Raw genomic sequence first — 13337 nt, 5'->3', positions numbered from 1 at the left:
GAATGCTCCTCACCATCAGCTATTTATCTAACATTTTCTGGCTTGCTATTCTGGGGTCTTTCACAGAATTAATCCACTTCAGGGTTGGAAGAACTTTAGGGATTTATATTACAGAATGTTCCAAAGTGTTTCTGTTCCTGTTAATATGTGGAAAATAATTCACAAGGACTTGAAGCTCAGAAATATTTTAAGGTGATGGTATTGAGGACACGGAGGTAGCCTCTCCAACATCTGCTCCTCCTTCTCTTGGAAATAACTCATGTTTTCATCAGGATTTTCACCTTCCCTGGGAAGTCCATATGGTTTCAGGGAGGTGAACCTTCTTCCTGGGCTCTGTAACTCAGGTATAACCTAATTAGAATAATCTCAGCTCCTGCTCACAAGGATTGGTTAAGGGATGGGCATGTGACCCACTGGGATTACTAAGAGGTGAAGAAGATCTGGGGAGTAAACTTCCTGAACCTTCTGAGAATGCCTCCAAAAGTCCTTTTGTTTCTCCCTTTGTGGTTTATTTTATGTAGATGTGACGGCTGGAGCTGCTGCAGTCATCTCATTATCATGAGGGAAATCTGCTTGAGGGTAAAGATGACATAGTGGTTGATCGCTTAGTCGTGTCCGACTCTGCGATCCCATGGACTGTAGTCTACCAGGCTTCTCTGTCCTTGGGATTTTCCAGGCAAGAGTACTGGAGTGGGTTGCCATTCCCTTCTCCAGGGGATCTACCTGACCCAGGAATCGAACCCAGGTCTCCTGCATTGCAGGCAGACACTTTACCCTTTGAGCCACCAGGGAAGCCCAAAGATGACATGGAGGGGGACCAAATGAAAAGGACAGCTAAGTGCTACAGCTAGTACACCACTGATTGACTGACTGAACTATGCCTGATCACCTGCCCACCTCAGGACATTTGTAGTGACTTAAGAAACAAAATCTCTTCATTGTTTAAAATTGAGTTGAGGTTTCCACTTCTTGCGGCAAAGAGTATCTCAACTGACACAACAGTTCAATAAAGTCGGATAGTTCCTTATTGAAGGTTCTCTAAGAATCTTTATTATTAATGTTCATTTGTTTGACTCAAGAGATTTATAAAGTAATTACTATTTTCCAGATTTAATTGGCTGTGGGTTTTGTTCTTTCAAAGTTCATCCCACAGGACAAGATCTAGTCTGACTCCTGGGTTTTATAAAAGTAGAAGCTGAGACCCAGAGATTTCAAGGACTTTTCTAAGCTACCACTAGTAGTTAGATACAGATCTGGGCCTAGAGTATAGGCTTTCTGACACCAAGGCCTGCATTCTTGCTTCAAGTTCATACCACCTCTCTACAGAGATGTTCCCTCACTGAAGATAAATCTCAAAAGGAGAATCTAATTATCCTTTTGCAGCGATTCCAACTTCCTATGATACTGTAAAGCAAAAGTTACAAATTAGGGGGCTCAAAGGCAAAGTAAGAATTTTAGGTCAAATAAAATAGGTCTGAAGTGTTTGAAAATGTATCAGTTGTCAACACTTAAAAATCAGGTCATTTCAGGACTTGCCTGGAGGCACAGTGGATAAGAATCCACCTGCCAGTGCAGGGGACACAGGTTCAATCCCTGGTCAGGGAAGATTCCACATGCCAAGAAGCAACGAAGTCAGTCTGCCACAGCTACTGAAGCTAGTGTGCTCTAGGGCTCATTAGTCACAAATACTGAGCCTGTGCTCCACAACTCCTGAAGCCCACATGCTCTAGGGCCCAGAGCCACTACTACTGAGCCTGTGGGCTGCAACTACTGAAGCCCATGCCCCTAGAACATGTGCTTTGCAACAGGGGAAGCCACCACAATGAGAAGCGCACACATCAAAATGAAGAGTAGTCCCTGCTTGGCGCAATTAGAGAAAGCCTACGCAAAGCAACAAAGCCTTAGCACAAAGCAACAAAGCCGCAGGACAGCCCCCATTCCAAAAAAACAATCAGGTTATTTCAAATAAAACATTACTTTCTAGCTCCCCTAATAAAATTCAGACAACCTGGCAACGTTAGGCCTGTTTTTCCCCGTGGTAACCAGCTGAAGCTCAGTCCAGTTCTGTCTCCTAAAATGAATGCATGCCCCTGTCTCTCAGTTTGCCACAGTTCCTACCACTTCCTATTGCATCCTAGCATTGATGTCAAGTGTCAGTTGCCATCAATCAGAATATCAATAATATTGCTTTCCTTTTTATATCCAGTCTATTCCATTAAATCACTTGCCTGGTTCTTATAGTCAATTACTTCATAATACTGGAAAAATTAAAATTTCCCGAATTGAGATACTATAAAATTTTTCCAAGATTTTACAAGTTTGGAACAAGACTGAGTTAATCAAAGATGAACAGGTTTGTTGTCATCTTTTCTTAGTCTTTCATGAACCATGGGTCTAGGAGGGCCAGTGTACATTTCTCTGTTCATGATTTTTTTTTTTTTCCCCCAGAGACCATCTCTTGTCACTGTCATTCCACTGGACACACTATGGGAAATACTACCACAAAACCCCCTTACGTAAACAATAAGAACCTACTATATAACAGAGGTTACTATACTCAACATCTTGTAATAATCTATAAATGGAAAAGAATCTGTAAAAGAATATATAGATATGTATAACCGAATCACTTTGCTGTATATTTGAAACTAATACACTATAAATTAACTACAGTTCAGTTGAAACAAATAAGAATTTGTATTTATATTATCAATAACCAAAAAGTCTTCCCTAGTACATATAGCATGATATAAGCATTCCCAAAGTAATTTTTAAGTACTGACAACTATGATAATCAAGTATTGAAATAAATTGAACTTAGATTCTGATTTTCAAATACTCTCTGGGTTAAACTATGATTCACCAAAATAATTAAGAATGATCAAACCCATTTTTATTACTAAACATTGATATGTAACAATTTTGAGAAGATATCTCTGAAATTATATTATTAAGAAAAAAAATGATATTATATGTTTTAAAAAAAGAAAAACCTTTATGTCCCTCTCTACCAGTGGCCTGGGAATAAATGTCTTTTTCTCTGGATTGTTATCACCTCCATTTGCTGTTCTTCTGGAAGTTATTTTGAGAGCAGAATGACAACAGCCTGGCCTGTATCAGGCCAGCACCCAGCACAGTCTGACTGACACTGAAATTACCCCAGAACAGGCCCATTTTTATGGGATGCTCTGAACAGAGCAGGGAGAGCAGGACCAAGCTGACTGAGGTCCACATGTGTCCCTGCTTCACAGGAACCAGCTTCACGGGGCATCTTCTATGGGAAAAACAACAAAGGAAACAAAGGAGAAAGACAGAAAAAAAAAAAAGCACAAAACCAAAGGTAATGGGGTTGGGGGGGCGGTGGTTGAATGGTGACAAGACAGAAGCAATGCTTTCTTTTAAAAAACAGTCTCTTTGGGAAAAGTGACACTCTCCAACAGCTATTTTTTATCTCTTAATAATTTTCTTATTCAAAGTTGAGGAATGACTCAATCTCAACTCTAGGTATTCAGTGTGCTAATCACATTCAACAGTTAGACCTAGCCGGGTTGGGGTGGGGGGAGTTTGGGGTGGGGGAGAACATCAAGGCTTCAGGTTAATATTTGTAGATATGCAATTGTGGCCCTGCAGGCACAGGGACCAGAAGCTCATCTTTTGTTGAGGGGAGGGTATGGAGGTTCTCTTAGGGGTGCCCAAGGGCCAGCTGAGTCCCTTGCATTACATGATCTCCTGAGAAGCTTCCCCAGGCTACAACTTTCTGAGTGGAGTCTGGCTCTTAAACCTTCTCATCAACCAGCTCTAAGTCGATAAGTTACATGTTTTTCCCCAGGGAAGAGGGCTTCTTAGAAAGCAGCAGCCCCTGAACAGTGGTGAGGCACACCCTGGAGCAAGCTCCTTTCATCCCAAGAAGGATCAGAGTGACAGCACCAACTTCTGCTAAACTGGGATCCATGGTGTCAGAGGGAACAAGTCAGAGTGATGGTGTTTCTCAAGAGAGATGGACTTTTTTCTTACTTGGCAGGAAGTCAAGCCCTCACCTGCAGCAATTGACTGACTCATCTAAGGCGTCTCATTGCCAGAACAGAAAGCACTCTTTGTCACTGAAATCTCACTGCAAGCCCAGACTCCGTTCCCTTGCTTCTTTCTGGGCTACAGGAATTGTCATAAAGTTGAGAAACGTGATAACTCGACTATCTTCCCTTACTGATTGGGAGATGTCATTCTCCCAACAACCCAGTCTGGTTATTGACTCAATGGAGTATTTCTAAAACAGGAGCGTATATAAAACTATGTTATATAGCATGGCCGGACAAGTGGTGAGCGTTTTTGTCTGGGTTGGGACATTGGAGAGAGAGCTTAAGGGCAGTCTTGATGAAGCTAATATGAGTTTCACATTCTAAAAATAAAGCCACGACAGCTTGTATACTGACTATCATACAACAGGAGCAGTGCTAAGTACTTTCCAAGGATTATTACATTCAACTCTCACGACCACCTCAGGAAGTGTGCCAATTTTACAAATGACAAAATGAGCCTCAGAGAGGTTAGGTCACTTGCCTAAGGTCACACAGAATTAATGACTGATGGAGACAGAGTTCAATGTGGGCAGTGTGTCCAGGGCTGACTCTCTAATACAGGGCCTACTACTTCTGTGAAAACCAGTGATGCCACTTTTCTCTGAGGGTCTCTAATCATGCTCCAACATGCTCATGGCCACACGCAACCAAAATGAATGTGAATTTATGCAAAAGTCTTAAACATCGAATACATTTACACAGCAAAGGAAATGTCACATAAATAAAGATCTCTAAATTTTAATAAATGATGGACTCAAATCTCAATTTCTTTTGTTTTCTGCTTTTTCCCATTGTGGAGAATCAAACAGCTTTACTACGATAAAATAATGCTATCTCCCTACCCCATCCTTTCATAAACAGCTGCTGTGGTGTGGCAGCAGTCACAGAAAGATCAGAGCTGGGGTCAAGACTTCCCTGGGTGTTTGGCTTTACCTGCTATAGACGAGGCACTCTCGGCTATTGATCACTTTATCAGATTTGTACCTCCGGAGGTCTTCCCAAGCATCCTTGATGGCAGTGACCGACAGGATGATACAGATTGGTATCACGCTCACCTCTGGCTGGAATGCATTGAGCACGGGGATAAAATTCAGAACCACGATGCCCACAAAATAGAAGTTGGCAAACCGGTGTAGCTGCTCGAAGATGTTCTTGGGTATAAAGGACAACACAGTGTACTTGCTGGTCTTGATTTGATTCCCACGATAATGTCTGTTGGGGTTCTCTTTGTGGGTCCATCCTTCAAAGGGCAGGTTGGAAACCACCACTCGTTTCTTGTCTTCTTTCCTTTTCCGCCTTTTCTTGCCTTCCTTTCTCATCTCTGCTCAATCGTGTCTCTAATCCTCATAGCAGGACACTCGAGTTCCCCATAAAAGAGGTTCTTTTCTGATCATTTCCATTGTTCAGCTGCCAGCAAGTGATGACATCTTTGACTTGCCTTCTTGGCTGAAAATTTCTCTCTGCTTTCAAAAGGAAAACTAAAAATAAAAAGCCGGTACATAAACACTAAGGGAGAAGGATGACAAGGAAAGAGCTTGCAGCGAACAGGTGTATCCACTGGTCACTTCCTTCTACTTGTTGAGACTCCACCTGTTGGAATGCAGACGTCATTCGCAGGTAGCTTCCTTTTCCACCCCAGGCAACCCAGAACAGGTGTGCCAACTCTGGGTCCTAAAACCTACCTGGTTAAGTTCTAAAGGCAAGGATTTACAGCCAAGAGCCACAGATGCTCTAAAAATGGTATACATTTTCTGGTTTGGGAGACATTGTCCATGAGTCTTCAAAGAGCTGTTCCTGAAGCTGGTCTCCTGAGATGATTCAGTCAATTTCAGAGTTAATTCTTAAAGGAAAAAACAAAACTATCTATCTCTCTATCTACTATTTGACTGTGCCAGGTCTTAATTGGGGCACTTGAGATCTTCATATAACATGTGGGCCTTTCAGATGTGGCATGCAAGATCTTCAGTGGCAGAATGTGGGATTTACTTCCCTGACCAGGGATTGAACCCGGGTTCTTTGCACTGGGAGCGCGGCGTCTTAGCCTCTGGCCCACAATGGAAATCCCTAGAGTTTAAGTTCTGAGCTTTCTATCCTCCTTTTAATAATGTAACATCCTGGGTTTAATAATATGGTGTTTACATGAGTTAAATTAAGGTTTCTAAATCTCAGCACTAGTGACCTTTTGGGCAGGATCATAATCTTTGTTGTGGGAGGTTTTCCTGTATATTGTAAAATGTTTAGCATCATCCTTGGTTTTACCCACCAGGTGCCAGTAGGACCTTCCTTACCAATATGGCAACCAAAAATGTCTCCAAAACATTTCAGAAGTTCCTTGCATGGGAAAATTGCACTGGTTGAGTATCACTGAATTAAGTGAATTGAAAAAAATGAAAGTGAGAAGAGAAACCAACTTTTTTGAGGATGCTGATAAGTTTACACAATCCATTTGCCACAGAGAAAAGAGAGGAATGCTTGTGCTTACCTTTCGTATATCTGGATGTTGGAGCAGTTTATCTGTCTATCAAAGCAGTATCTCCTGAAGTCCTCCATGCCATCCTTGACCATGATGATGAACAGGACAATGGCCAATGGTAACATGGTGATTTCCTTGTGGAAGACTTCCAAGGTGGGCATCCAGTTCAGAATTGCCAGGAACAGGAAATAGAGGTTAGCCCATCTGGAGGGGGCAAGAAAAGTGTGAGTGAAAACTATGGAGAAGAAAAATATAGTTGACACACTATTTCTTCCCTACTACTAGCTCTTACTAACTAATATGACATTCTCTTTCAGTGTCACCTCAAACGTCACGATAAGGGCTTTGAAGTAAAATCCATCTAAAATGAAGATAGTACTACCTATTTTAAAGGTTTCCTATACATATTACACGGGATGATATTTATTATGTATGTAATAGAGGGTTCCAGAGTATAGTAGTTGTTCGATAAATGGTAGGTGCTAATAATTACAAAATTTAGGATAATGTCTGGATGCATACTTTGCTTTATAATTAAAATGTCATTTTTCCTATATGATCTCACAACAATGACTTGCAAGTTTTAAGCTTTCCAAGGTACATCTTGCTCCCTCTTGCCACGGTGCCTTCACACACAAAGGTCTGTCTGAAAGAACATTCTTCTGGCTCCCTTTTCTGACTTCTCTCTGCCTCTTTTCACCTAGTTAATGCATTCTTTTCTTTCAGGTTAGACTTCCACTGTCCCTACCTCCTGGAATTCTTCCTTGACTTTCTTAACTAGGCCTGATTTCTCTTGTGTTCGTTCTAACAGGAACACATACCTCTCCTTGGAAGTACCTATCTGAATTACAGCTTACACCAATTTATATAACTTCTGGGCTTCCCAGGTGGCACTAGTGGTAAAGAACCTGACTGCCAATACAGGAGACATAAGAGACATAGGTTCAATCCCTGGCTTGGGAAGATCCACCAGGGTAGGAAATGGCAACCCACTCCAGTACTCTTGCCTGGGGGACAGAGGAGCCTGGCGGGCTACAGTCCGCAGGGTCACAAAAAGACATGACTGAAGTGACTTAGCAAGCATATAATTCCTAAAATTAACATCTGGTTTCCTTCATTCGCGTACATAGTCAGGATAATGCGTTTTTTTTTTTTCTCCCTCATATATCTCTAATACACAACACAAGACCTAACACTGAGTAGAATCTCATAAATATTGAATGAGCAAATGAATGACAAAGCTTCCCAAGGTACATGCATTTGGATACTAAAGGAAAGGTAGCCCAGAAAGCAGCATTTCTGAATTCATCCAAGTGGCAAATGCATGGTTAAAGTACACAGTGTTCAGCCAGGTGGCCGTGTACCTGTGAAACTGCTCTAGCAGATTCTGGGGCAGGAAGGTGAAGAGGGTGTACTTGGTTGTGCAGATTCTGTTGCTGGAGTACCGCCTGGATAACTTTGCCCAGTCCCGGTGGAACGCGTTATTGTTGGGGAACACGACCCGCTGCCGGGCCGGGTTGTAGTTCCGCGTCTCCTCCGGGAGCAGCAGCGGCGTGGCTTCTGACGGAGCCTGGGGGAAGTCGTCTCTGCCGCGACGCTGCCACCGGTGCCAAGACGAGTCTACTGACAGGGCCATGTCTGGTAGCAAGCTCCGGTCTGAAAAAGGACACAGGAGGTTACCGTGGTCAGGAGAAATATGCATTGTGTCAATTTAAGACATGACGATCCTGGGTGTTCATTGGAAGGACTGATGCTAAAGCTGAAACTCCAATACTTTGGCCACCTCATGCGAAGAGTTGACTCACTGGAAAAGACTCTGATGCTGGGAAGGATTGGGGGCAGGAGGAGAAGGGGACGACAGAGAATGAGATGGCTGGATGGCATCACCGACTCGATGGACATGAGTCTGAGTGAACTCCGGGAGTTGGTGATGGACAGGGAGGCCTGGCGTGCTGTGATTCATGGGGTTGCAAAGAGTCGGTCACGACTGAGCGACTGAACTGAACTGAACTGAAGACATGGCTATGGTTAAGAGAAACAGGTGGGATATTGGCCCATCCATGTGTCCATCCAGAACCATCCAAGGTAGGCTGTGGAACATAAGGTGAGAAAAATAGGTTTAATCCCTATAATCCTTGTACAATAGAGTGAGAGACATTAAGCAAACAATCAAATAGTGACTTCCCTGGTCGTCCAGTGGTTAAGAATCCACCTGTCAGTGCAGGGGACACAGGTTCGATCCCTTGTCCAGGAGGATTCCACATGCCGGGGAACAACTAAGCATATGCCCCACAACTACTCAGCCTGCATTCCGCAACAAGGAAAGCCACTGCAGTGATAAGCCTGCACACTGCATCTAGAGAAAAACCCCTGCTTGCTACAACTAGAGAAAGCCTGCGAGCCGTAACAAAGACCCATCACAGCCAAATAAAAAAATAATTAAAAAAAAATCACATACATAAAAGTACTGTGAAAGCACTTAAGCTGGTGGGTGGTATGGGGAGTAAGCATACTCAATGGGGTAAAAGTACAGCCTGGAGGGCTATGGCCCCAGGGATCAGAATTCTCGCTCTGATTCATCCCTACTCCAAATGGTCCCTTCACCTCTCTGCTGTTCAGTTTCCTCACCAGACTGTGAGGAGATCTATTCTTACTCAACTTTTTTCAAAAGATTTTTGTGAGGAACAAATTGGACAGTATATGAAGTAAGTGGAGATGTGTCTTAAGGGGAAATATATTTATTCTTTAGGTTTTCTCTCTCTCTGAGGTTTTTGATACTGATGATATTTCAGAGAACCTCATCTGTGGTCTGGACCTCACATGACAGTAATCGGTGAAACAAAGGAGAAAGTTTATTTCTAGGAAATTTGGGCCTGAGGTGAGTGGACTTCACTAAATGTGCTTCTATGAACACGTGGGGTTTTTCCGATTTGGTTGTCAGGGGCCGGGGTTTCTTTCTCTCCTTTCCGTTTGGTAGTTTCTAAAATTGAGTGCTTAGTCTGAGATGGAGGAAGCAGGTTGCTTTTTCTAGGGTATTCCAGGTTCTGAGCTCTTCTAACAACTTATTGACTAGAGACATATTAATACATCTTTTTTACCTGAACATTATTGACCAGAGACTTTTCAATATTCACTTACATAACAAATCACTAGCCATAGGCGTTAATTTCTGCAAAAATCCCCCAATCAATAACATGCTAATAGAACCTATAATTGAGCTTCCAAGGTTCCTTTTGGCCATATTTTGCTTAGAGATCCAGAAGAATCTATTCAAATACATAATTTATAAGGCTAGAAGGTGTACAGAGTTTTCTTCTCACCTGGTAGGTTTGCAGGATGATTTTCTTTTGAATAAATGGATGAGTGAATGTCAGGTATTATTAATCTCACAGTGACCAACCCCATCTGTCATTGAAAATGGGATTCAATAAAGGAGAAAAAGTTCCATTTCTCATTTAAATGGTAATATTTTATCTTCCTGATGCTCCTATGATCTGACCCTTATCCTAATTCTCCTCATGACTTTAATCAATCCAAATGATTTCCAATTCATAGACCCCAAGGCTGCAAGAAGCTCTTCAGAGACTTAAGTGGGCCCTTGTATCAAGCATGAAAAAGTAAATGCAATTACTGATGTCCATCATGATGTGACCAAAAGCAATATTTTGACAGCTGGTAAGCTTGAAATAATAATATATATATCTTTTCCCTCATTATTAAAATAAATGTTCCTTTCATGGATTCTTTTTTATAAAATATTATTATTGTAAAAGAAAAGGAAATGAAAAGATCATTCATGAATAGAATAGAAAATGTAAATGAGAAATCTTGCCTTGGCTAATGCCATACATATGAGACATCTCTCAGTTTTATGTGATAAGATCTTCACAAAGGAAGATTGGATTGACATGGGAGATGCAGGTATTTTAGGTAAGGTAATTTAGAAAGTCCATTTATCATATCACATTCCTTTTTTTTCTTTTTTTAACAATGTTAACTAAGCTTCCATAAAAATAAAGCAGATCTAAAATGGATGTCAAATTAGTAGATGAGAGCTTGATGAGGAGCTGAATATCTGCATAGCTTCAGTCTCTTTCCTTCAAATTATTAATTACAATGGTTCTAAAAAGAGAATCACTTTGTAGTGGAGAAATGTGGCAGACACCACCTTCTCCGAGAGATCAAAGCAAACATCACCTATTTGGGGATAACTTGATATCTTAAGCCCCTTGACACAATATACTGAGAAGGACCTCGCTTCTGTGGAAGTCACAGGGAAACAATGAAAAATCTCAAACTGAGGGCTAGTCTACAAAATAACTGGCTTAGATTTTTCAAATGTCAAAAGTCAAAGAAAAGCAGAAGAACAGTTTCTGATTAAAGAAGGTTAAAACGTAATGTGAGATCCTGGATTGGCTCTTGGACAGGGGGAGATCAAAGAGGTATAAAAGACATTACTGGACAATGGGGAAAATATGAACATGAAGTGTGGATTAGAAACAGGATTTTAATAATGTTAAATCTCCTGATGATGATAAATATATGGCACTTATATAAGAAATTGTTCTTGTTTGTAGGAAATCCATCTTAAAGTAGTTATGGGTAAAGGGGCAAGACATTTCAATGATTCAGAAAACAATATGCTTAGCTGCTGCTGCTAAGTCACTTCAGTCGTGTCTGACTCTGTGTGACCCCATAGACGGCAGCCCATCAGGCTCCCCAGTCACTGGGATTCTCCAGGCAAGAACACTGGAGTGGGTTGCCATTTCCTTCTCCAATGTGTGAAAGTGAAAAGGGAAAGTGAAGTCACTCAGTCATGTCTGACTCGTAGCGGCCCCATGGACTGCAGCCTACCAGGCTCCTCCGTCCATGGGATTTTCTAGGCAAGAGTACTGGAGTGGCTTGCCATTGTCTTCTCCAATATGCTTAGCTACTATATTTAAAATGGGTAACCAACAAGGACCTACTGTACAGCACAGGAAACTCTTCTCAATGTTATGTGGCAGCCTGGATGGGCATGGGGTTTGGGAGAAAATGGATACACGCATATGTATAGCTGAGTCCCTTTGCTGTTCACTTGAAACTATCACAACATTATTAATCAGCTATGCCCTAATACAAAATAAAAAGTTTAAAGTTGGGGGGGGCGGGAAACGTCCTTTGGGAAAGAGTCCTCAGACTGTCTTCTCTGACTACCAACTGCAATGACCCCAGAGGTCAGTTTCTAAGCTCTCCAGGCTGCTGGCACAGGCGAGAGTCACAGGGAGGAAATGCAAACAGGCTGGATGGCTGGAGGGATGAGAGTCCTGTCTCTACCAGCACAGGTTGATTGGGCAAGCGGGTGGGAGGTTAATTGTTAATCGGCTACACTCCGATACAAAATAAAGTTTTGGTTTTTTTTTAAAGAAAGAAAATATGTTTGTCTGTGTGTGTACACATATATGTGTATGTGTATATAGACACTATTCGCTAGGTAGAAGGTTGTAAGAGGGTGTTCCAGGTAGAAGAACTGGTTCTAGAAACAAAATTCACAGGACTCTCCCATAGAGGCCATGAAGTAGGAGACAAAGCAGCAAAAGTCGAGATCACAAGGGCCAGGTGGCCTATGAAGGCTATTTATGATGCTGAGAGGAAGAAGCCCTGGGGACCGTCAGCAGGGACCCGACGACAGAGCTGTAGGCCCCAGGCTGTGTTCTGCTGGAAGTGCAAAGGAACAGGCTGGAGGGGCCAAGATGGACAAACTCCTTGACCCACTGCTTCCCCCTTGCTCCTGATAAGCTACTTCCTTCCAAAAGTAGAACCGGAAACAAAGGGGGATTGTGTAATCCTTTTATCTGAGGTGTGGTTTTAACTGCTTTCACAAAGGGAGGGGCATATCTGAAGCAACTCTCCAAGGTCCTTCCAGTTGTAAAGTCTCCCTTTCATTCTAATTTTTCAACATGGCACCTCCCACTAATAATAAACTTGGGGATTATTTGATTTTGCTAATTAACACTCAGATCACCTCTGGTTTGTAGCAGTAATCCTATCGGGTAATAATATCACTTTTCCACTGGGTAGGATTTCCTCTAGATGAGGGTGTGTGGAGGGACCATTCTTCTATGGTGGATCATGGGTCTAAAATACTGGGTTAATTACAGTTTGTTAACAAATTTTGTTCTTATTCCCAAATTTACTCCATCCTGTCTGGCTCACATTTTCAATTAACTCTAGTTCTTTTCTTTTACATTTTAATGAACTCAACTAAACCCCATCTTTAGCAAATTCCATTTTTATTATAGGGGTCAATTAAACAGAAGCCTGTTGGGCTACAGTCCACGGGGTTGAAAAGAGCCAGACATGACTGAACGATTAACACTTTTACTTTTCAAACAGTTATTCATTGACACAAGCAAACAAAAAAACAGCTTATTGAACTTCTTGTTTTGTATCAGGTGAGTAAAACCTAGACATCTATCCTTTTCCTCTTAGAGCTTGCATTCTAGTGAGGCTGAGAGATTTTATTTTGTTATTATTTTAAAATTTTATTTATTTTTAATAATCCATTAGTTAGCTTTTATTTCATGGTTTCTACTTTTTGCATTCTATTTAAGAATGTGTTCCTATCTCTAATATCATGAACATATTAAGCACGCACTGATAGAAATGGGTACATATTCACCAATCAGGATAAGGGCCACTGTGTGACTGCAAGACAGAGGGATGTGACCTTGTCCCTGAGCAGGCAGAGTGCATTGGGCTGAGATTAGGGGATTACAGGTAACTGGATGAAATAGTGAGTGTGTGTT

The 13337-nt window shown here is 41.8% G+C and overlaps 1 protein-coding gene across 2 annotated transcripts in view; it reads right to left on the bottom strand.

Annotated features, from left to right (window-relative positions):
* The window catches only part of ATP10B (ATPase phospholipid transporting 10B (putative)), a 375135-nt gene that overhangs the window by 126188 nt on the left and 235610 nt on the right, over positions 1–13337 (bottom strand). Inside the window, exons 2-3 of one of the 2 annotated variants that reach the window (XM_055429292.2) lie at positions 7914–8205; positions 6559–6753 (exon numbers count right to left, since the gene is read on the bottom strand). In XM_055429292.2, coding sequence (XP_055285267.2) covers positions 6559–6753; positions 7914–8185 — 467 coding nt within the window. In that variant the 5' untranslated portion in view covers positions 8186–8205. Of the gene's footprint in view, positions 1–5009; positions 5638–6558; positions 6754–7913; positions 8206–13337 lie in introns of those variants that run through there. The other variant, XM_055429294.2, reaches the window with a different exon arrangement.

Source organism: Moschus berezovskii, chromosome 8, assembly GCF_049115385.1.
Source record: "Moschus berezovskii isolate FMDL1 chromosome 8, NW_MosBer_1.0, whole genome shotgun sequence".
Classification (NCBI taxonomy): Eukaryota; Metazoa; Chordata; class Mammalia; order Artiodactyla; family Moschidae; genus Moschus; species Moschus berezovskii.
The sequence above is the reverse complement of the archived record's forward strand: the minus strand, read 5'-3'. Positions and strand labels throughout refer to the sequence as shown.